The sequence below is a fragment of the Carassius carassius genome, chromosome 35, assembly GCF_963082965.1.
Source record: "Carassius carassius chromosome 35, fCarCar2.1, whole genome shotgun sequence".
Classification (NCBI taxonomy): domain Eukaryota; kingdom Metazoa; phylum Chordata; class Actinopteri; order Cypriniformes; family Cyprinidae; genus Carassius; species Carassius carassius.
Window position 1 is genome coordinate 16,545,689 of NC_081789.1, and position 21,591 is coordinate 16,567,279.

General features: G+C 36.1%; 2 protein-coding genes across 4 annotated transcripts in view; both read right to left on the reverse strand.

The window, feature by feature from the left end:
• Positions 1-78: 78 nt before the first annotated feature.
• slc22a13b (solute carrier family 22 member 13b) lies at positions 79-5,124 on the reverse strand. Its single transcript, XM_059524621.1, has 10 exons — positions 4,482-5,124; positions 3,753-3,856; positions 3,423-3,577; positions 3,085-3,253; positions 2,786-2,906; positions 2,147-2,241; positions 1,672-1,886; positions 804-912; positions 498-707; positions 79-371 (listed from the first exon to the last, which is right to left on the reverse strand). The coding sequence occupies exons 1-10, from the start codon at positions 4,854-4,856 to the stop codon at positions 296-298; spliced, it is 1,629 nt and encodes a 542-aa protein (XP_059380604.1). The 5' UTR covers positions 4,857-5,124; the 3' UTR covers positions 79-295.
• Positions 5,125-7,679: 2,555 nt separating this feature from the next.
• oxsr1b (oxidative stress responsive kinase 1b) overlaps positions 7,680-21,591 on the reverse strand; it is a 61,415-nt gene continuing 47,503 nt past the window's right edge. For 2 of the 3 annotated variants that reach the window (XM_059524622.1, XM_059524625.1), the window contains exons 5-19: positions 17,332-17,387; positions 16,826-16,935; positions 16,415-16,516; positions 16,152-16,285; positions 15,882-15,930; positions 14,996-15,061; positions 13,510-13,632; positions 13,278-13,346; positions 11,635-11,670; positions 11,281-11,403; positions 11,116-11,174; positions 10,971-11,023; positions 10,048-10,116; positions 9,463-9,527; positions 7,680-9,375 (exon numbers count right to left, since the gene is read on the reverse strand). In XM_059524622.1, the coding sequence (XP_059380605.1) occupies positions 9,301-9,375; positions 9,463-9,527; positions 10,048-10,116; positions 10,971-11,023; positions 11,116-11,174; positions 11,281-11,403; positions 11,635-11,670; positions 13,278-13,346; positions 13,510-13,632; positions 14,996-15,061; positions 15,882-15,930; positions 16,152-16,285; positions 16,415-16,516; positions 16,826-16,935; positions 17,332-17,387 (1,189 nt within the window). In that variant the 3' untranslated portion in view covers positions 7,680-9,300. The remainder of the gene's footprint in view (positions 9,376-9,462; positions 9,528-10,047; positions 10,117-10,970; positions 11,024-11,115; positions 11,175-11,280; positions 11,404-11,634; positions 11,671-13,277; positions 13,347-13,509; positions 13,633-14,995; positions 15,062-15,881; positions 15,931-16,151; positions 16,286-16,414; positions 16,517-16,825; positions 16,936-17,331; positions 17,388-21,591) is intronic. The other variant, XM_059524623.1, reaches the window with a different exon arrangement.

The following is a 21,591-nucleotide window of genomic DNA, read 5'->3' on the forward strand; positions in this document are numbered from 1 at the left end:
TGGCTCATTAAAGGCTTTCTAGTTGAGGTTTAAAAGCTAAATCTAGATCTAAAAAGCACCGAAGAAAAACACGACACGTTTTCAATCATAAATAAAACACAGATTTTTTACTATTTTTCAAACGGAAATAATAAAAAAGTACAAATTCATTTTAATCAAATCTTTACAAACGTGACGCTCGCAAACTGAGAAGTAAACAGTCATACCTCTGTTTGTCTTAATTTCCTCATTCACACATATGAATAAAAATCAACAGCATAAACTTCAACTACATTTTTAAATAGCAGTATAAATCTCATAATTTTGTGCTCCGGCGAGACATTTCCTGCTCCTGATTCAGTCCGCTTTCAATACTGGCTTTCTCTGATCCCCTGTAAATGCAAAATTAAGAAAAACAACATTTATTTCTAAAATAAATTTGGTGCATCAAAAGTTTCAATTTATAATTCCAAGAGTTCCATGCATAGTCTCACTAATATAAAGAGGTATAAACGCACATGTTTTCATCCACGGGGACATCAGTGTGGTCCTGTAGCTCAGTGTTTAGTGTCTCTGGGAGCAGGAAAGTCAGTGCTCCTCCCAAGAAAGGAAGAGAGCCGTATATGACCATTGGAATAGCAGGATGATACACGTCTAACAAGCCAATCAGAGGAGCCAGAATACCAGCTACACGCGCACACATGGAGTTCAGTCCCACTCCGTTTTGTCTATAATTGAGTTATAAGAACAAGAGCTTATTTAGAATCCATAATTAAAGATATTGGGTGTTCATGCAGGTTCAGTACAAATACTGTATACAGTACCTCACTACCGTTGGGTAGAGCTCAGCAGTGTACACATACACTATGGTGAAAGAGGCAGCGAGGGAGAACTTCCCAATCACTGCGATCACAGTCACAATCACAGGATACCCTTGAAAAAAAGCAGATGAACATTTAAGCTGACAGTGTCAACACAATTCCTTAAAATTGTTCGGATTTGGTGAATGTGTTGGAAATTGTTAGTAAATGACACGCGCCTGATTATTGGCTATGGTAATTTGCGCTGCTCTTGGGAGATTGTGTTGGTCATTATGGAGATGATAGCTGCGCTTGTATTCTTTAATTCAGATGCAATGTCAGCAGATCACAACTTTCCACTCCCATTGGTGTTCTCGCGCTAAATCTGGCCCAAAGTGTATGATTCATACAGATTGTACTAATTCACATGAAATTTGGTCATACGGTATGAAACAAGCACAATACTTCAAAAGTCTTATGAGATCAGCTTGGTTTTTCGATACCATTGACATTTCACCGTCTGAAAATGTTCAAATACTGTTCGTCTTCATTTGTTTTTAACGGCATAATTTTAAACCTAACATACTTATTTTGTGAAATGTTTTGGTTGAAAAGTTGCGTTATACCACACCTTCAGAACATGGTAAACATGTTCTATACAGTTTAAGGTGAGGTTTAAGTGTGCAAATACTTTTTATGGCTATTGTATGCAAAATGCTAATTCTAAATAAATAAGTAGCATTTATTTAAACATATTAGACATGGCAAAACAAACAGTAAAGCGTCTTCTTTACTGGTCTGTTTTTTTTCTTTTCACACATTTTGAAAGCAATTTTTTAGTGAATGGGACAAAAACCTTCCTTCTTCTGTAATTCTAAAAGAAGGTCCTCACCTGCTGGTATAATAGGAATAACCAGGCAGGCGGTTCCTCCGAGGAGCAGCACTGCACTCTGGCAAATCCTCCTTCCGAAGCGCTGGATGAGAGGAAAGCAGGACAGCCGGGCGGGAAACTCTGCAATGCCAAAGATGAGTTGAGTCAGGTAAATGTCCAGGCCGAAGTTCCCCACATTCAAGCTGACACCATAGTAAACCAGGCTCGTCACAAACCTACCATCACATAAATAAACACATGATAAGACTCTCATCGTTTTTTAAAATCAGATTAGAAAAGATTTCACAATCTTCCAGGATCAGTGATAATGCTTTATTGTTAACATTTTATGCTGTTGCATTTAACATATTATACAGTATAAAAAAACTATAAAAAACCCACAAACTCCTGAATAGTAAACTTGGATAAAGCATCAAAGTTATGGCATCTTATCACATTTTGGATGATAGAAATGGGAAATGCAAGGATAACTCACCACATATAGCACATGATGAGAGCTCTTTTTCTTAGGTAAGCCACTCGAAACAGGTCTAGCATGCTGCCTGTTTTAGCTGTGTTCTCCGCTTCCATCTGATAAGGCATCCTTTCATGTTAATTGATCATTTTTTATAAATTACTTTTGATTAATGGATATGTTTTAGAATGAATGAGTGAATTTGAGCATTTACAGTTTTTCAGTCAAAAAGGACAAATTGCAAAAAATACAAATAATAATGATCACTCTAAAGACATCCTTGTAACAGACTTGGAGCAAGTTAGCATTACTGTACATCACTTGCTCACCAATGGATCCTCTGAAAGTGAATGGGTGCCGTCAGAATGAGAGTAAATAAAGACACCATAATAATTCACAAGTAATCTACACCACTCCAGTCCATCAATGAAAGTCTTACAAAGTTTGTAAGTTTGTAAGACAAAATCCATCAAGAAGTTTTTAACTTCAAATTGCTGCTTTCAGCTTAAATTTGAGATTCTGATGGCACCCATTCACAGCAGAGGATCCGTTGGTGAGTAAGTGATAAGAAAGTTTTCAGCAGATTTTCATTTTTTGGTAAGCTATGCCTTTAATTCTTCTCTTAGACCAAATAAAGCTTGGCAAAGAGAAAAAGGTCACCTTGTCGAGCAGATTTTCGGGAACCTTTCTGCCATTAATTCGGGCAGCTTTCAATATCTCTTTCTTGGCCTTGTCTTGCTTGCCCTGAGTCAGAAGCCATCGGGCAGATTCAGGGAGAATCCTGCCAAATACACAGACAATTATTAGAAAAGAATACACCTCATTAAATAACAATAATAATAATAATAAAAGCTAAATATAAGCAATAAAATAAAATGACAAATGTATGTATGTATGTCATGTGACTATTAACTGACATCAGAAAACCATGAACATCACTGGTACAGAAAAACTCTCACCAGTAATAGATGAAGAAAAGCCCAACTGGTGCTGACAGAACCAGCTGTAAAATCCTCCAGTTCCGGATCCCAAAGGCCACACCAGACAGCAACATCAGACCAATGGCATAACAGCAATGGGACAATATGGTAAAAAGGGCCCGTTTGGCTGAACCACACCACTCAGTACCTAAAACACGTTTGAGATACCATGAAATTCATCATGTTCATCAATTTTTCATAGTGATTTTGTATTGTTACAGGGAATTTGTTTAAAGCATAACTATAACATAACTATAGCATATCTAAGCAAAATTTCTGACTTTTTAAATGTACTGGCATTAGGAGTCACGTGTTACCCAAAACAAATGTGTTGATAGAAATCCCTGATATTGTGGTGCCGACCACAAAGCGGAGAACTATGTAGACAAAGATGTTGGGAGAAAATGCTACTGCCACCCCAAACAGGAACTGCAGGAACAAGGAAAGCAGCGTGACTAACCGCCGGCCATACCTGTGGCAAGAAAACATGTTCAGCATTACAGTTACTAAACCATTAAGAAAATAGCCCTTGATGGGTTTTAAAAACAAACTGAATAATCTGAAAGATTTGTTTTTGGATAAACTCCAAAACAATCATATGTAAAATATAAATCTCATGTTGATCAGTGGTTGTACTGTACACATACTTGTCTGCCATTGGCCCAAACAACAGAGCTCCAATAAGAAGACCAGCCATGTAGACGGACTGAGATGCCTCATTATATATCTTATTTTCACACACCAGGTCAAACTATGAGAAGACAGGAAAAGGAAACATGATAAAAGACAACAAATGATGTAAATCATATTCATATTAACTTTCAATAATACACATTATACAAAAGGTAGGTTTTTCAAAGTCAATTTCTGTAAAAACTTATTTGCGTTAGAAGTCAAAATTCGGTTCACCGGTAAATTAGATACGTTAGCCTATTTTAGCAGGTATTTTAGAAGGTACACAAATAGTGTTTGTGTCAAAAGCTCTTTTAAACGTGTTCTTAATCACAAAATTTAGATTACAAGTTCGCAAAACTCGCGAATAAAAATTTTCTTTGCCTGACGAACCAAATGCTACTTGATCGCTGTCTAGCTATTATAAATAAATAAAAAACAGATTACTGAAATAGCTAGAAATTATTAGCTACTTGGCTATCTTATTTGAAAGTCTTTTTTTTTCGTTTTGAAAGCCAAATATTGTTTAACTTTTAATAATATGAAATCAACACATTTACATCACGTGTAGGGTATCATACTGTAATGAATATATTAGTATTTAAATGATTTATATGAAAAGTCATAGCTTTATAATAATAATAATAAAAACTCTAACCATTTAATGATAGACTGCGTTATTTTAAAAAGTTGACCTAACTTACCTCAGTTATAAGAGTGCTGCTGCCTTCTGGTGCCTTGTAAACCCATCCATCAGTACATGAGATCGTTGTGTTTATTCCATAAGCTTCAATAACATCAAGCTCAAGATCAACAGGTGTGAACATCTTACAGCTGTCATACTGTCCTTCAGTGTCCAGAGGGAGGGTGAGGTTCAGCTGCTTCTCCTCCGTCAGGTTGGGAGCCCGCTGTAGAATCCAGCTGCTGTTGCAGTTGTGAGGGAAGGTGATGGCGGTGAAGACCTGACCGAACATGTGGAAAGCTGTGAAGATGTTGGGGAGACATACCGCCACCAGCAAGCGCTTCTGAAACGCCCCAAACTCGCCGACAGACGACAGAACCTGCGCGAAGTCTATCATGATGACCACTGGGCGACCATCAGCGGCGGCTCGCGCTTAAAACACCTGCGCCGCGCTTCACCTTTGAGGAGTCAAATTAATCTTTAAACGTGTCACAAGTTCAGCATATCTACAGCGCTCTTATCTGCTAAAGCACTGTTTTTTTCCCACAGCGATAAGGACAACCAGAAGATTTTAAATTAATAGCAATAAAATAATATCCTATGCAAAATAAGGTATTTAATAGTAGATTAATAAACTGGTTCTAGTGGTAGAAATGCACTGAGGGGAATTCCAGCAGTGTGTGTGTGTGTGTGTGTGAGGGACTTTGGATCATGAGGCTAATGCATTTGGGGCCTTTCTGCCAGCTAAGGCGGTCTTATCATCGTGGTAATATGTAAACTGTTGTGATATGCTTGTGAGTTCGAGCACAATATTTAGACAACGATGTCTATGTGTCACTAAGTGGTGAGATGATTGTGACGAGAAGAGGGCAGGCTAAATAAATTATTTTCTTTTTTTAAACAAATATGAATTCTCACATTATTTAGGCACCCCTAGGGGTCCTGCCAAATCTTTATATATATATATATATATATATATATATATATATATATATATATATATATATAATCTTCTGTTGAACAAAAGAAGACATGAAGACATGAAGATTGCCGGTAACCAAACAGATGCTGGTACCCTAACCATCGACTTCCATTTTTTTCCTCGGGTAATATATACTGGAACCAAAAAGGAGGCATATTAGTCACCTTTATATACTTTCTTTATTGATTTTTAAAGCATTTAAAAACATGCCTTAAAATTCAACACAAGCTAAAGAAAATTAAGTGAGAATATAAAGAAAAATATGCTGATATTTATGTTTTTGCTTTTAATTTGTATTTATTGCTTACAGTAAACTGACTGTGAAGGCGTCTGTCCGTGTACAACACTGCTCCACATTAAGGACTTATACAATTATTATTAAGACGGTTTATTAATTATATACTATATAATCATGTTGACCTTTGACATAGAATAAATTCCTTATTCAAAGATAAACTCGCCTTTTCAATGCAAGCAATTTTATTTTATGAATTTGTCCTATTTTAGTGGACAGCTTTGTTGTGATTGCGAAGAGGTGAAAAGAAAATACTTGTGCATCAAATCTTTCGTTCGCTTCCCTCCTATTATCTTTTGAATCTTCCCAATAAAACTGTAAAATAACGTTTGAAAAAGGTTTTAAATCATTTATTTTTATGTATAATTATATACAGTGGGTATGGAAAGTATTCAAATTTTTCAGTTTGTTATATTGCAGCCATTGGCTAAAATCATTAAAGTAATTTTTTTCCTCAATGTACACACAGCACCCCATATTGACAGAAAAACACTGAATTTTTGACATTTTTTGCACATTTATTAAAAAAGAAAAACTGAAATAATCACATGGTCGTAAGTATTCAGACCCTTTGCTCAGTATTTATTAGAAGCACCCTTTTGATCTAATACAGCCATGAGTCTTTTTGGGAAAGATGCAACAAGTTTTTCACACCTGGATTTGGGGATCCTCTCCAGTTCTGTCAGGTTGGATGGTAAACATTGGTGGACAGCCATTTTCAGGTCTCTCCAGAGATGCTCAATTGGGATTAAGTCAGTGGTTCATGTAGGTTGTCTACAAACCGGAAGGTTGGTGGTTCAATCCCCGGCTCCACCTGACCAAGTGTCGAGGTGTCCTTGAGCAAGACACCTAACCCCAGCTGCTCCCGACGAGCTGGATGGCGCCTTGAATGGCTGACACCGCAGTCGGTGTGTGAATGAGTGTGTGAATGGGTGAATGTAAGGCAACTTGTAAAGCACTTTGGATGGCCATGTGGTCTGTTGAAAGCTTTATATAAATGCAGTCCATTTACCATTTAAGTCAGGGCTCTGGCTGGGCCATTCAAAAACAGTCACAGAGTTGTTGTGAAGCCACTCCTTTGTTATTTTAGCTGTGTGCTTAGGGTCATTGTCTTGTTGGAAGGTGAACCTTCAGCCCAGTCTGAGGTCCAGAGCACTCTGGAGAAGGTTTTCATCCAGAATATCCCTGTACTTGGCCGCATTCATCTTTCCACACATACTGCTTAGAATTAGGGCCAAAAAGTTCTATCTTGGTCTCATCAGACCAGGGAATCCTTCAGGTGTTTTTTTTAGCAAACTCCATGAGGGCTTTTATGTGTCTTGCACTGAGGAGAGGCTTCCGTTGGGCCATTCTGCCATAAAGCCCCGACTGGTGGAGGGCTGCAGTGATGGTTGACTTTCTACAACTTTTTCCCATCTCCCGACTGCATCCCTGGGCTCTTCTCCCCCGATAGCTGTTTAGCTGGATGGCCAGCTCTAGGAAGGGTTCTGGTCGTCCCAAACGTCTTCCATTTAAGGATTATGGAGGCCACTGTGCTCTTAGGAACCTTAAGTGCAGCAGAATTTTTTTTGTAACCTTGACCAGATCTGTGCTTTGCCACAATTCTGTCTCTGAGCTCTTCAGGGAGTTCCTTTGACCTCATGATTCTCATTTGCTCTGACATGCACTGTGAGCTGTAAGGTCTTATATAGACAGGTGTGTGGCTTTCCTAATCAAGTCCAAACAGTATAATCAAACACAGCTGGACTCAAATGAAGGTGTAGAACCATCTCAAGGATGATCAGAAGAAATGGACAGCACCTGAGTTAAATATATGAGTGTCACAGCAAAGGGTCTGAATACTTAGAACCATGTGATATTTCAGTTTTTCTTTTTTAATAAATCTGCAAAAATGTAAACAATTCTTTGTTTTTCTGTGTGTACATTAATGAGGGAAAAAAATGAACTTAAATGATTTTAGCAAATGGCTTCAATATAACAAAGAGTGAAAAATTTAACGGGGTCTGAATACTTTCCGTACCCACTGTATGTAATATAATTATATATAAAATATCAAAATGTCAGAAAAGGTAAAGGGGATTAATATAATAATAATAATACTAAAAATCAAGTGAAACATTGCTTAAAAATAATTAAGTTGATAAGATTATTCCAGGCTGTTTTTGCACAAAGATAGTGATGGGTTTAAAAGAGATGTCTTGGGTGAAGTAAACAACCTCTCAAACTTCAGCAGTTCAGAACAGATCTGCTGAAAACACCAGGCAGATTAATGCTACACAAGACCCCATTGTGATTATAGGCACCCTCATAGACAAAAAGAAAAACCAACACTCACAATGTGTCGTTTGTAGCGGACACCACCTCCCATCACCTTATTTATGAAGAACACAAAGGCCATGAGTGAAACATCCCATATAAAATCAAACCAATGGCAAATTACATTATTTACATGCTTAACTGAGTTCATCCACAACAGAAATACACATGAAGAGTTCAATTCCAGAGTAGGAAAAGGCCAAACACCAAAGTTTCACCAGGTACCTCAGAGACTTCTACCTTTTCACTTACAGAGAGACTTACAAAAATAAAAAGTCATAGATGAGGTCAAAAAAATTAAAACCAAAATTCACAAATGGAAGCAAAATCTAAAAAAGGAGAGATGTGTGTGATGCATAAATGTGCAGAAACATTAAGACACTAATAACTTTTAGAGCAGCATGGGATCGTAACATTTTCAAATGCGCCAAGTTGAGACAGCAAAAAAAAAAGAGAGGAAAGCAGTAAAACTGCCTTCAGGAGTGTTCATTAGGACTAAACGACACTGAATAAATCATTTCATCTTATTCAGCTAATCTGCAGAATCTGAAATATGAGAATTTTTCTGTTTGTATTGATACTAGTCAGCGTACAATGAAGAAATCAATATTGAATATAACAGAAGAGAAAAGTAAAATTTGTGCAACAACCAGAAGTGGAAATATCAAAACCAGATCCCGTAAATGTTCATCAAGCTGGTTTAAACTGAAGTAAATAATGCAAGCTGTGTGACAAAACATGATTAGATGCTTCTCTTCAAAAGCATAGAAAAAAATATAGGTTAAAAAATAAAGCTAGAATCATAGCTAAACCTATTTGCTTCCTCTATAAACTCCATGCTTCTTTGAGTTTGACTTAATATTACATTGAAGGCATTTTTGCAGTGTTCTTTTTTAGGTTGTCAGTTCAGATTGCGAAAAACTAGGAAAAACATAAAAATAAAAAAAATATTTAAAGAAAATTAAGGTTATATCTGGTTATAATAATTGCATTCTTATACAACTAAATCATCAACTTTATTTTAATCTATTCCTACAAATTCTGCTCATTCTCATGTTCGTGCAACTCTTCCGTTGGGCTGTTTGAAATCCTATGGGCTGGCGCTATGGAATCTTTCTCTTTGGCAACAGTGGTTTCTTTAGGGCAATTGAAAGAGGAAAAAAAATACATCAATGTGTCATTCGGTCGGTAGTGTTGGTTTGCTTTCACATTTGTAGGCAAGTCAGTCTTCCTGCACAGAGCCAAAGTTTAGCTAATGTTGAGCTGAGCAAATCCCAAGAGTTTGACATCATCAGGAATCTCAGAGCCCTCAACGCCAGAGGCCTGAAAAACACCACGCACGACGTGTTACTGCAAAACACCAGAGAGGACTAGCACACAGGGGCTTTAACCAAAACAGAAGTCACTCACCAGTCTAAATGTGACATTTTTATTGGAATGAGGCTCTTCGACTATCTTCTGCAAATTAGCAGCCACTGAAATGACACAAAACAGAGGTATTATAGTTAACAATTATCTTTACATATTGCACATCAATTTAACTTTCAGTAGAAATCCTTATAGGCTTATATATAGCAATTATATATAATTACTGTAATTCTGTACATATGAAGTAAAATCAGTAATATTTTGAAATATTGAATTTTAAATAACTATTTTCTATTTTATTCTTAATATGTAATTTATTTTGGTGATGCAAAACAATTTTATTATTTTTTTTAATTCAGCAGCCATTACTAGAAATCTAATGTGTGATTTGGTTTTTTAGAAACATTTGCTAATCATTTATGTTGAAAATGGTTAATTTTTTTTTGTAAACTGTGATGCTTTTATTTTAGAATCAACATTCTTTGATGAAAAGAAATACAACAAATAGCATTTATTTTACATATAATCTTTTGTAAGATTATGAATGCCAGAATTATCCCTTTTGATCAATTTAATGCATTCTTGTTCAATAAGTCTTAATTTCTTAAAAAAAAAAAAAAATCTTACCTATAACTAAATCTCTCCCATCTACCAAGCCAGCCGATACCAGCTCCTGAGAAACCCCATCAGCTGTGTCTACAGAAAAAGAAAATGTGCATGATTCATGGACTCGCTTAGACCAACTTTAAGACTTAAAGTCTGGAAAATTATAACCTCCTGCACATTGAACTGACAAGCTTGTAGATCTTCCAGAATGAGGTTGACAACATAACTGATCAGCTGCACACAACATGCTAACATACTAGAGTTAGTACAGAGAGCAGAATGAAGACGTGTTCGGGCAGAAGAGCATTCTCAGGCACTACATCAGGCCATCAGAAATCTCCCCTGAAGCCAGCTAAATGCACATGGCACTAAATGTTTTATTTTGGGAGTCTTGAAAATCCACAACACGGCGCTGACAAAATGCAGATGCAGAGAATTGGTGCTTTGGGCTCTGCTGGAGGGCAGAGAGCTGAGATTAAGAGGAACTAATAATAAACTGACTTCTTAAAGGAAAACACGTTGGACAAAAGAACTGCCCAAGTGTGTAAATTGAATGGATTGAGATGTTCACCACCTTTGACAAATGTGACAACTCTCAACCACAATACTGAGTGGTTTTCTAAAGACTAATGAACACTTAAGGGATACTCCACCCAAAAAAGTGGCACTGATTCATCAACCGGGGTCGTATGGATTACACCAGCGTTCATTTCACATGTTCTGTCAAGCGTCATCTTTGAGGGACCTATTCACTGCCAGAATGTAATTCTTTTTCTAAAAATCTGTGTTCTAAAGACGAAAAAAGTACACCTAGGACTGAGGGTGAGTACAGTATGATGACAGTATTGTAATTTTAGGGTGGAGTATTCCTTTAAGAGTGTATTGTGTGGACTTTTTATTGCTTGATTTATTGTTGACTATTAGCCACATCTTTACACTCTTACCTCTGCCAGGCATGAACTCAAATCGTATGTCATTCAGTTCCTTTTTTAAGTTTCTATAGGACAGAAGGAGAAATGTAAGTCATCTGCTGCTCGTGGCAACAATGGATCAACATCAATTAATGAATCAAAACCAAAAACATCTTACCTTAACCTTAATACTAAACTGATGGGGGATGGTGAGGCATTGCCTCCAGAAACTGGGGCCTATGGATGGAAGCAGAGGATCAGACTCTCTGTTCAGACTGAGGTGACATCATAATTTCATGCTTGATACAACAGCTTTGATTGGAATAGAGTGTAATTGCTCTACCTGTGCAGGGTTCGCAGCCGGGGTTGGGGTTGTAGTTGGGCCAGTGTGTTGAGGGTTGGCCGGGCCCTGGCCAGCAGCTTGAGGTAGTTCAGGCTGGAGGTGACTGCTGAAAGGCTGGAATATCTACAAATACATGCACACACACAAAAACTTTTATAAATTGCATTGTAAATACATAAAAACTGTGAAATATAATCTCAAATCAATCTCTGTCAAATACAGCAGGTCTATGTATCTCATGCATGCAACAAAAAAAAAGTATTATATGATACATACACTGTAGTACATGCAGCAGGAATCATAAGAATAGTTCATTAGTATGGTATTTGGAAAGGTTCCTCATGGTTTACAAACCTCTGTGTTCTGGAGTCCTTCTTTTACTCTCGGTGACTGTGTGAGAGAGATAAAAGGTCAAAGGTCAAAATCAAGTCTCTTGTAATAATATATAATGGTGTGGGTTACTGTAATTCAGCTTTGGATTTGAACACACTGTAGTGAGGAATGAAGCAGGGAGTTAAGGTCCTTCATGAGCATTTTATTTTACACTTGTGCTATGATGTTAAGGACTCACAGTTTTAGTAAAATATCCTTCAAGAACTGAAGGACTACTGGCACTGTTTTAAAGCGATAGTTCACCCAAAAATGAAAATTACCTCATGATTTACGCAGCCTCAAGCCATCCTAGGTGTATATGATTTTCTTCTTTTAGATTAATACATTTAGAGTTATATAAAAAATGTCCTGGCTCTTCCAAGCTTTATAATGGCAGTGAATAGCTGTTGAGATTTTGAAGCCCAAAAAAGTGCAGCCATCCATCATAAAAAGTGCTCCATACAGCTTCGGGGGGGGGGAATGGGTTACAGAGGCCTTTCTTAAGTGAATTGATGTTCATATACACATTGATTCACTTCAGGAGGCCTTTATCAACCTTCCAGAGTCACATGGAACACTTTTTATGATGGATGGATGCACTTTTTTGGGGCTTCAAAATCTCAATCCATATTCACTGCCATTATAATGCTTGGAAGAGGCAGGACATTTCTTAATATAACTCTGACTGTATTCGTCTGAAAGAAGACCAAGAGTGGCTTGAGGTTATCATGGTGTAATTTTCATTTTTGGGTGAACTATCCCTTTAAGATATGCAACCAAATTACACAATATCTGCCTAAAACATATTCAGTCCAATAGTATGAACTACATACATCCAATGTGTTCCACAAGCCTTAACCAAACAGACACAATTAAACACCACCTTCTAACCTGAGAGACTTGCACTACTACTTCAAATGTTTAAGGTCAGTAAGACGTTTTTAATCAGCAAGGATAGAAGAGATATAAAGTGCTTTTCATACTGGAATACAAAGATCATAGTGACCAGAAGTGACCTTATTACATGTTAGTGCCTAAACCAAGAGAAGTCTCATTATGAGGAGGCTTTTAAACAGAATCTGGATGGTTATCAGGGAGCATTGATTTGATCAGTATGTCAAAGTTATAAATAAAAACACAATACAGATGGCATCCAGGAAGCACACATTCTGTCTCTCTGTTCTTCCTAGCAAGAATAGTTTAGTTACACTGTTTTTGCTTTACCACAGTTTAGTCATTGAGATCAGAAGTATGTGGTCAAGTTTAAGGTAAGCCAGGTAAGTAGGTGATTCTGTAGCACGTATAAGCTACAGGATATTGAGCAGAGGTTATCATATTAAGCGATCTAAATGATTTTATACTGTACATGATTATTTCTTGCATAGATCTGCAGAGAAACAGATTAATCACAGACAGGAGAAGGTTCAACGTTCATCCTTCACCAACCTGAACTCTAGTATCTTTATTGTTTTAGTCCTTGAAGCTGGATAACAATATACTGTCTAAACAAATTTTCTGTCTCATTATCTAGCACTTCCAGTTCCTGCATGCCCTAATCTTGTGTTTGACTGAGTGTGCTTCCTTGTTAAGGTGAGCCATCTGTATCAGCAGGAAAACTGAACAACCCTGGGTGGGGGCAGCTCAAGAGGATGAGAGAAACGGACTTGTCGCCTTGTCGACTTGGACTGCTGCTCCTTTAGCGGCAAACACAAAACACAGTTGCCAGGGATGAGAGGTGCCATAACAGCCAACAGCATCATAAACACCACACACAAACAACCGCTGCTGGAGCTCTCAAAATGACGCGTTCAGTAGGATCTGAAATTATGCTTGTGTGTTTGTGTGTGTGTGTGTTACCCGCAAGGCAGCAACAGCAGCTTTGCCCTCCTCGCTCTCCTCATCCAGTTCATCATCGCTCCATTCCCATTCTCCATCTTCTGTTTTATGGAGTCTCCCACTGGAGCCAGGAACTCGCCGAACCTACACACAAATATATACACATACAGTACATTATACAAATATGTGTGCACACACACACACACACACACACACACACACAGATATATGCACATAAAGTACATGGGTCAAAGACGTTAAGATGTCCGCATCAAAAGAAATGTACAAAAGTGATTTTGTGACCATAGAAAGCACATTAAATGTAAGTAAAATGTCTACTTTTATGGTTTCAAATAAGTTTTTGGAGAATAAAATGTCAAAACTTGGTTGAAATAATGTTACATTGTCATTCAGTGTAACAATATTTATGCAAAAATTCTAACATGCTTATTCTGAGGTGTACATATTAAAATATCTAAAAGAATAATGGAGCATACAAAATTTTATTGTGTTTTAAATTCATCAAAAATACTTACTGACAAATGGGCAAAACCTAGGATAGTGGCAAATGTTAAAAATGTAAAATTACAACCCATTAGTATTTGGGGTGAAAGTAATTAGTCTTTTAATATGTCATAAATAGATTTTTGTTGTAAATATGCCTGACAAGATTGTTACACTGAATGACATTTTACTGGGTGTCTTCTGTAAATCAGTGGAAAATGTATGATATTTATTTTTTGCTCAGAAAAACAAAAACAAAATTGCAATTAAATAAAACAGAAAACTTTTTGCATTTTTGGGGGGAAAAACTACAACAGTTTAAAGCAGTATAACACTTTTTGTATGCTTAAACTCTTTTTCGTCTTTGACCCACATACAAATATATATATATATATATATATATATATATATATATATATATATATATATATATATATATATAAACGTTACTTTTTTGTAATTAATTAATATTTCTATTTATTATAATATTTTTCTGTTCATCCATCATGTAGAATAAAAAAAAAAAGAGTTAATCAATTATTTTTTAATTTACTTTTTTTTCCCAAACTGATTTGGAGTACACTTTACATTATGTAGGATTACTTTTAAAACAATTTAACTTAGAAATTGCTAGTAAATTTCACAAAAAATAAATAAATAAATAAACACATTTAATTCAATGAGAAAATGTGGAAGTAGAAAGACTGAAAAAGTATTTTCTTGTAAAAAAATACTCTATAATAAAAAATAATTAGTTTTATTACATATTTACAATATACTTTTTTTGATAGTGTATTCTTTAATGTTCCTGAAATTTTATGTACCAGATTTTAAACTGGCTAAAATAAATAAGTATGGGAACAAGTATTAGAAGCATATATTAATACTATATAAACATCTCACAATAAAGGTCATAAAACTGGGATTAACTCAATAAAAAAATACAACATCATAAAACAATAGAAATAATACCTAATAAAATATTATAAAACATTTTCCTCACCTTTCTCGCTCTCTCTGTAATTGTAGGTGCTCTCTGTAATAATTTCTCTTGCAGAAATTCATTATTCTGCCAAACAAAGCAGAACAGAAAGATTAATATTTTTCTAAATTATGGTAATAACCACAATTTCACCTCAAATGCATCTCCAGCCCCCTACTGGGCAATGATTAAAAACTGTTGACAGGGAACTCCATTTGGCAAATAGTTAGCAGCACAACAGACAGCAAACACCAATTATTAAAACAGGATTTTTTTTTGTTTTTCTACCTATTTTTATTATAATTTATTTTATTATATATTTTATTTATTATACTATATTTTGAAAGATACCTTGTTATGTACTAATAGAAGTCTGACTCCTATAGAAAAACTACTTTTTCAAACACCTGGAAAGAAGTCAGTGAGTTTGTTATATAAGGTTCTTACTGTTACATTTGAAGGACAAGCAGTTTTTAATACTAGGCTTGTTTGGGAGAGGGAACTTTCTATCTCTATATGTGAGGAAAAATGGGTTAATATTTGTATGCCAAATTCATTTCGGTATGTAACTGTGCCAAGGTGATACAATTTAAAATTGAATCTGTGTAACATGAAATTTAAGTTTGCATTCACAGTTATTTTCAAGCTACACCTCTGCATTTAGATTCAGATATAGTGTGAATGGATTCAGAAGACATAGGCATCTTTTTGAGTTGCATTGTCCTGTTTTGAGTATAATAGTGGTAATTGTAATTTTTTGTAATATAAAAACATTTAAACATAATAAACGCATACACATTTGCCAAAAAAAACAACAACAACAACATTAGGGTGAATACATGATTACTGAGTAGGATGGAACAATCAAATAAAATAAAATAAAAAGTCCTGGAAGTAAGACTCTTACCTTGGCTTTCTGGAAGAATTTATGTTTTAGGAGTTCTAATGACGTTGGCCTATAAAGCAAACACTATTGAAATACATTTGCAGTAAATTTGTTTCTTCAGGCAATTTTATTTTAAATTGTGACAATATTTCACAATATTACTGTTACTGAATTGTAAAATTCTCATGCAGCTCTGATGAGCATGAGAAAGAGAGACATTAAAAAACACCGAACCCAATCTTGTACTTTTCACACATGACCCAACAAGATCATGGCGGCTCTACTCAGCACCTTTTCTCCGGGTCCTTCTGCAAACACAACGAGATCATTTTCCTCAAGGATTTCCCATATTTCTTCAACATCTCTTTATCTGTGATTCCAGTCTCAAGGCAAGGCGGATCATTCTGCAGGGTCAACATCAACACCTGCAAACACAAACACACCCAACATGCTATAAAAACATGTTTCACAGTAGAGGGATGCATGAGTGTCTTAAAACAGCTGTGAGATTCAATAGAGTGCATATGGGACTGTATCTCCTGCTCTATCCTCACCTTCATAGGAGGGTATTTATGGTAAGGAGCGGCGCCTGTGGCCAGCTCGATGGCTGTGATCCCAAAACTCCAGATGTCTGCTTTGAAGTCGTAACCTTTCACCTGCACACAAACAGTCACAGATCTGTTTAACACGAGAGATGCATCCATATGCCAGCAGTTACAGGCAATTTCACACCACACTGAAGTCTTTAGACTTTAAAAGGACAAAATAAGTGCTTTAATTGTCCATGTAATTCAGTCCACATACAGTGAGATGAAAATGCTTCTATTTGGCATTTTTCCAATTTAATACCATGTGATCTCAGGACCTTTGGCCCACTGTATCTTCTTCACTGGAATCAGGATTTGTGTGCACTTGTTCATTGTATGAGTTTAAATGAGTCCTGGTTGTTGGGTGGGAATACTTACCTGCTCCATCACTTCTGGAGCCATCCAACATGGCGTTCCCACAAACGTCTTCCGCACTTTATTTCGAGTCATGTCACCACCAGTGGCTAAGAAGGCACTTACACCGAAATCTAAAGATTTTTAAAAAATATGTACGCTGAAAATTCAGCTTTGCGTCACAGGAATAAATTACATTTATAACACATTGAAACAGAAAACAGTTATTTTAAATTGTACAAATATTTTACAATATTACTGTCTGTAATTTATTTTTATTCAAATAAATGTGGCCTTGGTGAGCATAAGAAACGTCTTTCAAAAATATTTAAAAATCTTAAATTTTAAACAAAATAAGACAAATAATTAACTGACAGGCAAGAAAAAAAAAGCACTCTCTTCAGCCAGAAATATATCGAATTCTCTCTTTAAATATCACAGCAGTATGTGCTTTTTGCATTGTCTGGACTATAATGGGTATATTTCACTGTTAGGCAGAAAGTGCGTGCAGTTAATGAGAAAGTTGGTACCTGCGATTTGCACTGATCCGTCCTCCCCCAGCAGGATGTTTCCAGCTTTGAGATCCCTGCGGACAAACACAGGGAGTCTGTCTTTAGACACACAAACAGCTGTGCAAGAATACAGATGTAGATCGCTCAAATGGGCGTCTGTACTGACAATGTAACCCAAAAAAGTGTTTAATTTAGTTCCTTAACACTAGACAAAAACATTGTCATGCGACAGTAGCATGAATATGATAAATTAAGCATACTAAAGAGCTACTGACGGAAGATTAAATCAGAATGAAGTCATGTTTTATTATACTATAGGCATACAGCTTTGTGTATAGAAAGTGTACTAAAATGAAATTATTTTCAATTGCAATAAAAAATATTCAAAATTCACCAGAAATGGTGTGCATTATTCTATATTAACTTAAAAGCAATATCACCCTCTCAATAATGTATTCAGAACCGTGGTGTGAAATTATATTAAAGAGTAAAGACGCCGCTGGAACCAATAAGAATATATTCAACATGATTAAAGTCAGCTCACATTAATAGGCAGTTCACTTTAATATATTATTTGCATCATTTATTAAATTAATTACAAGACAAATCCTGTGACAAGAGCCTTCTAAAATTGAAGTGTAATTCTTCATGCATTATATCTGACAGTCCAGCTGGGGGCAGCAGAGATTTGAAGTATGTTGAAGCCGCTGACCGACAGTAAAGTAAATTAACTTTTGAACATAATGAGAAGACTTTGTTTCTTTTATCATAAAAGTCACATTCTCTTGCCATGACGCTATCCAATTATGTGCTTCAGGGGTGCAAAACCATAATTGCAACCTTTTTGCAGTATAAGACCCACCTCCGCCCCCCTCCCCCACACACACACACACACACACACACACAGACCAACATATTCTGAGAGGCACCAGTTATTCACTCCTGCTGGGGAAATCAAAACACACTAACACATGTCCACTCCAAACTCAGGCGCGTTTGGAGGTGTTCCTGAAGTGTAGCAGATGTTTGGAGACGATTAGAGTGGTTGGTAACACTCCTGCTGTCCGTGAGCATGACTGATAATTGCTTGCATATTTTTTTTTACACAGAGTACAGTATATATATATATATATATATAAAAAAGGAATTGAAGTAAAAATATTGTTATGTAATTTTATTATTTAAAAAACTTCGTGTAATTTAAGCAGTTGTACCACAAATCACTCAATTTTAACCTTCAATATTATAGTAATGTAGTACCAACTGACTGTCATGTATATTTTACAGCATTAGTTGAGCTTTTTTTTTCTTGAGTAAATTTTGCATGTACTGCTCCTGATGTGTATCCAAAATAATATTGAATGAGTTTGTGAATGAGTGAAAATTTGTGAATCATGAAATTTGTCTCAAAACCCAGCCCTAGTATGTGTGTGTATATATTAATATATATATTTGTCTAATATATATATTTGTCTAATATATTAATATAATATAGTTATAATTATAATTAATATAGTTATAATAATGCATGTATGAGTGCTCTTGACGCACTGATCACACATTGTATTTATGCACAGACATTTCCGAACATTCACATTGTTTCCAGAAAACATTCATGATAATGAATGGATCTGTAGCTATATGCAATCAGCAGGCGGTTGGTTTAGGCTGTTTTTTTGTGCTGTTCGGTATCGCAACTTGACTTTTCAATTGACTTTTAATTATACTCCATGGATCCACCCTAATCAGTTATTCAAAAACTTTCCAGTATGCAACTCCACCACCATATAAAACCCAGATGGAACTAGGCAATCTGAAGAATGACCGAACAAAAGCGGAACGGTTTCCTGAGATCTAAGCGATACAGATCACATACAGCACGAGCAATGATGTCACCCTCTGTGGGAGCCATGACAGCACATTCTGGTTTCCCCAGCTGACACCCATAACAAAGAGAGTCTCAATGTGAAGACAGACCCAAAAAGTCCATTTGAGTCCAATCACACCAGAGCAGAGGTGAATCAAAGCCTTACATTGACAAACAGACTGTTCTTAAACTGGGGCCAGGGTGAAAGAGTTATTTTTATGCCCATCAGCTGGACTTAATAGGATGGTTAGTATGATAAAAAATTTTGCTGCTTCACTCCTTTTTGAAAACTGACTTCATGCCAGTCTTAAGACACAGTGTCTAATTGCATCCTTTAGCGATGTGGAGGATAATGTGTGACTACCTCCTTGCTGCACATGCAAAAAAACCTCTTCACTTTTCTCTCTTTTGATTCAGATTACAGGCCTGACACATGCTTAAAGTCTAAAGACTTGTGTGGCTAAACCTACCCACCCATTCCTACCCTGTTAATATATTTTTGGTAGCACAATCTAATAGGTAGCATGTTTCATAAGTACACCGGCACTATACACCGGTTCTATATTAAAAGAAACCTATAAGTGACTTAAGTGACGTGACATACGGCCAAGTATGGTGACCCATACTCAGAATTCGTGCTATGCATTTAACCCATCCAAAGTGCACACACACACACTGTGAACACACACCCGGAGCAGTGGGCATCCATTTATGCTGCGGCGCCCGGGGAGCAGTTGGGGGTTTGGTGCCTTGCTCAAGGGCACCTCAGTCGTGGTATTGGAGGTGGAGAGAGAACTGTACATGCACTCCCCCCACCCACAATTCCTGCCGGCCCGAGACTCGAACTCACAACCGTTTGATTGCGAGTACGACTCTCTAACCATTAGGCCAAGACTTCCTCTGTGTATACCTATACATAAACAAAAAAATTAAAATTAACGTGTCTATATATATATATATATATATATATATTAGGGATGTCCCGATCAGGTTTTTTTGTCCTCGAGTCCGAGTCATTTGATTTTGAGTATCTGCCGATACCGAGTCCCGATCCGATACTTCTATAATACATAAAAAAAAGAATAAAGAAGAGCGAAAAAACAGATCCAGGATCTTCAATAAATTACATTTTGAAATATATTCAAATATAAAGCAGCTATTTTAAATAGGCTAGTAAAAATATTTCAAAATCTTACTGTTTTGCTGTACTTTGGATCAAATAAATGCAGGCTTGGTGAATAGAAGGGACTTCTTAAAAAAAAAAAAAAAACACACCTTAACAAGCTTACTGTTCAAAAACTTCTGACTGGTAGTATAGGCAACTTTATTTTTTCTCTAATTTCTAGCTTTTAATTGGCTTAGAAATCTATAAATGCTGGTCAATAACAAATAATAATGATTTGTTTATATACTACAAACACTGTTTATCACATAATAATGCAGAATAGTTTCTATACTGTAATAAATACTATGTCAATCAGCACTGCATTGTTCATACTTTATTTATCACCTGCTGGAGATGACTTGAAGAACAATTTATTGTCGTGATCGTATATTAATGTCTTCGTGTTTGCATAAGTTTCTGTTTTCCTGTGCGCACCACAGCATAGCTGGACGCTTTTGTCCATATTAGGAATTTCCTGATATCAGCGCGAGAGAGCGCTCCGGCTTCGAGTATGAATGAAACACACACTGCATGAGAGTTTAGCGCTCTGTGATGTTCATCTCGCTGTATCCTGAGTCCGAATGAAATATCAGGTCATGCGCAAACTATCATGTCTCTTTGAGTTTTAATCTATATTTATTCACACCAGCTCTTGAAAACAAAGTGATGTCATGCCGCACGCGTTGCTGTTTCTGTGTGGAGTCAAAAGGGTCTAACTCTGTGCCACCGCATAACAAAAGATGTGTTAAAAATTAATGAGAATATATATATATCCGAGTCCTGATCGGGAGGTAACGTCCGATTCCGATCGAGTCTGAAACCACGCGATCGGGCCCGATTTCCGATCACGTGATCGGATCTGGACATCCCTAATATATATATATTATATGTTTGGGAAAAAATGACATTGCGATATTTTATTATTCTGCGATATATATTGCGCTCGCAACTTCAATTTAACTTAAAATGAATAAGTTAGTGAAATAATATTTTTCAGACATTTGTGAGACTTGAATCAGGCATATATTTTTTACTTTACAAATAAACGCAGCCTTTCTGAGCAGAAGAGACTTATTTTAAAACATTAGAAAATATTAGATCCCACTGAACACTATGTGTGAATGCTATAATAAATGTATTAATAGAGCTGTTGTAATTATTAATTATTATCCTTATTATTGTCTTTTATATTTTATTTTACAGAACAACAGTAAAATTACAATAACAACATTTATTAATGATGATG

Coding starts and splice junctions, on each gene's coding strand:
- slc22a13b (XM_059524621.1), bottom strand. CDS start 4,856: ATGATAGACTTCGCGCAGGTTCTGTCGTCTGTCGGCGAGTTTGGGGCG. Junction 3,578..3,752: donor TTTGGGCCAATGGCAGACAA/GTATGTGTACAG, acceptor TTCTTGCCACAG/GTATGGCCGGCGGTTAGTCA. Junction 3,254..3,422: donor TATCAACACATTTGTTTTGG/GTAACACGTGAC, acceptor AACGTGTTTTAG/GTACTGAGTGGTGTGGTTCA.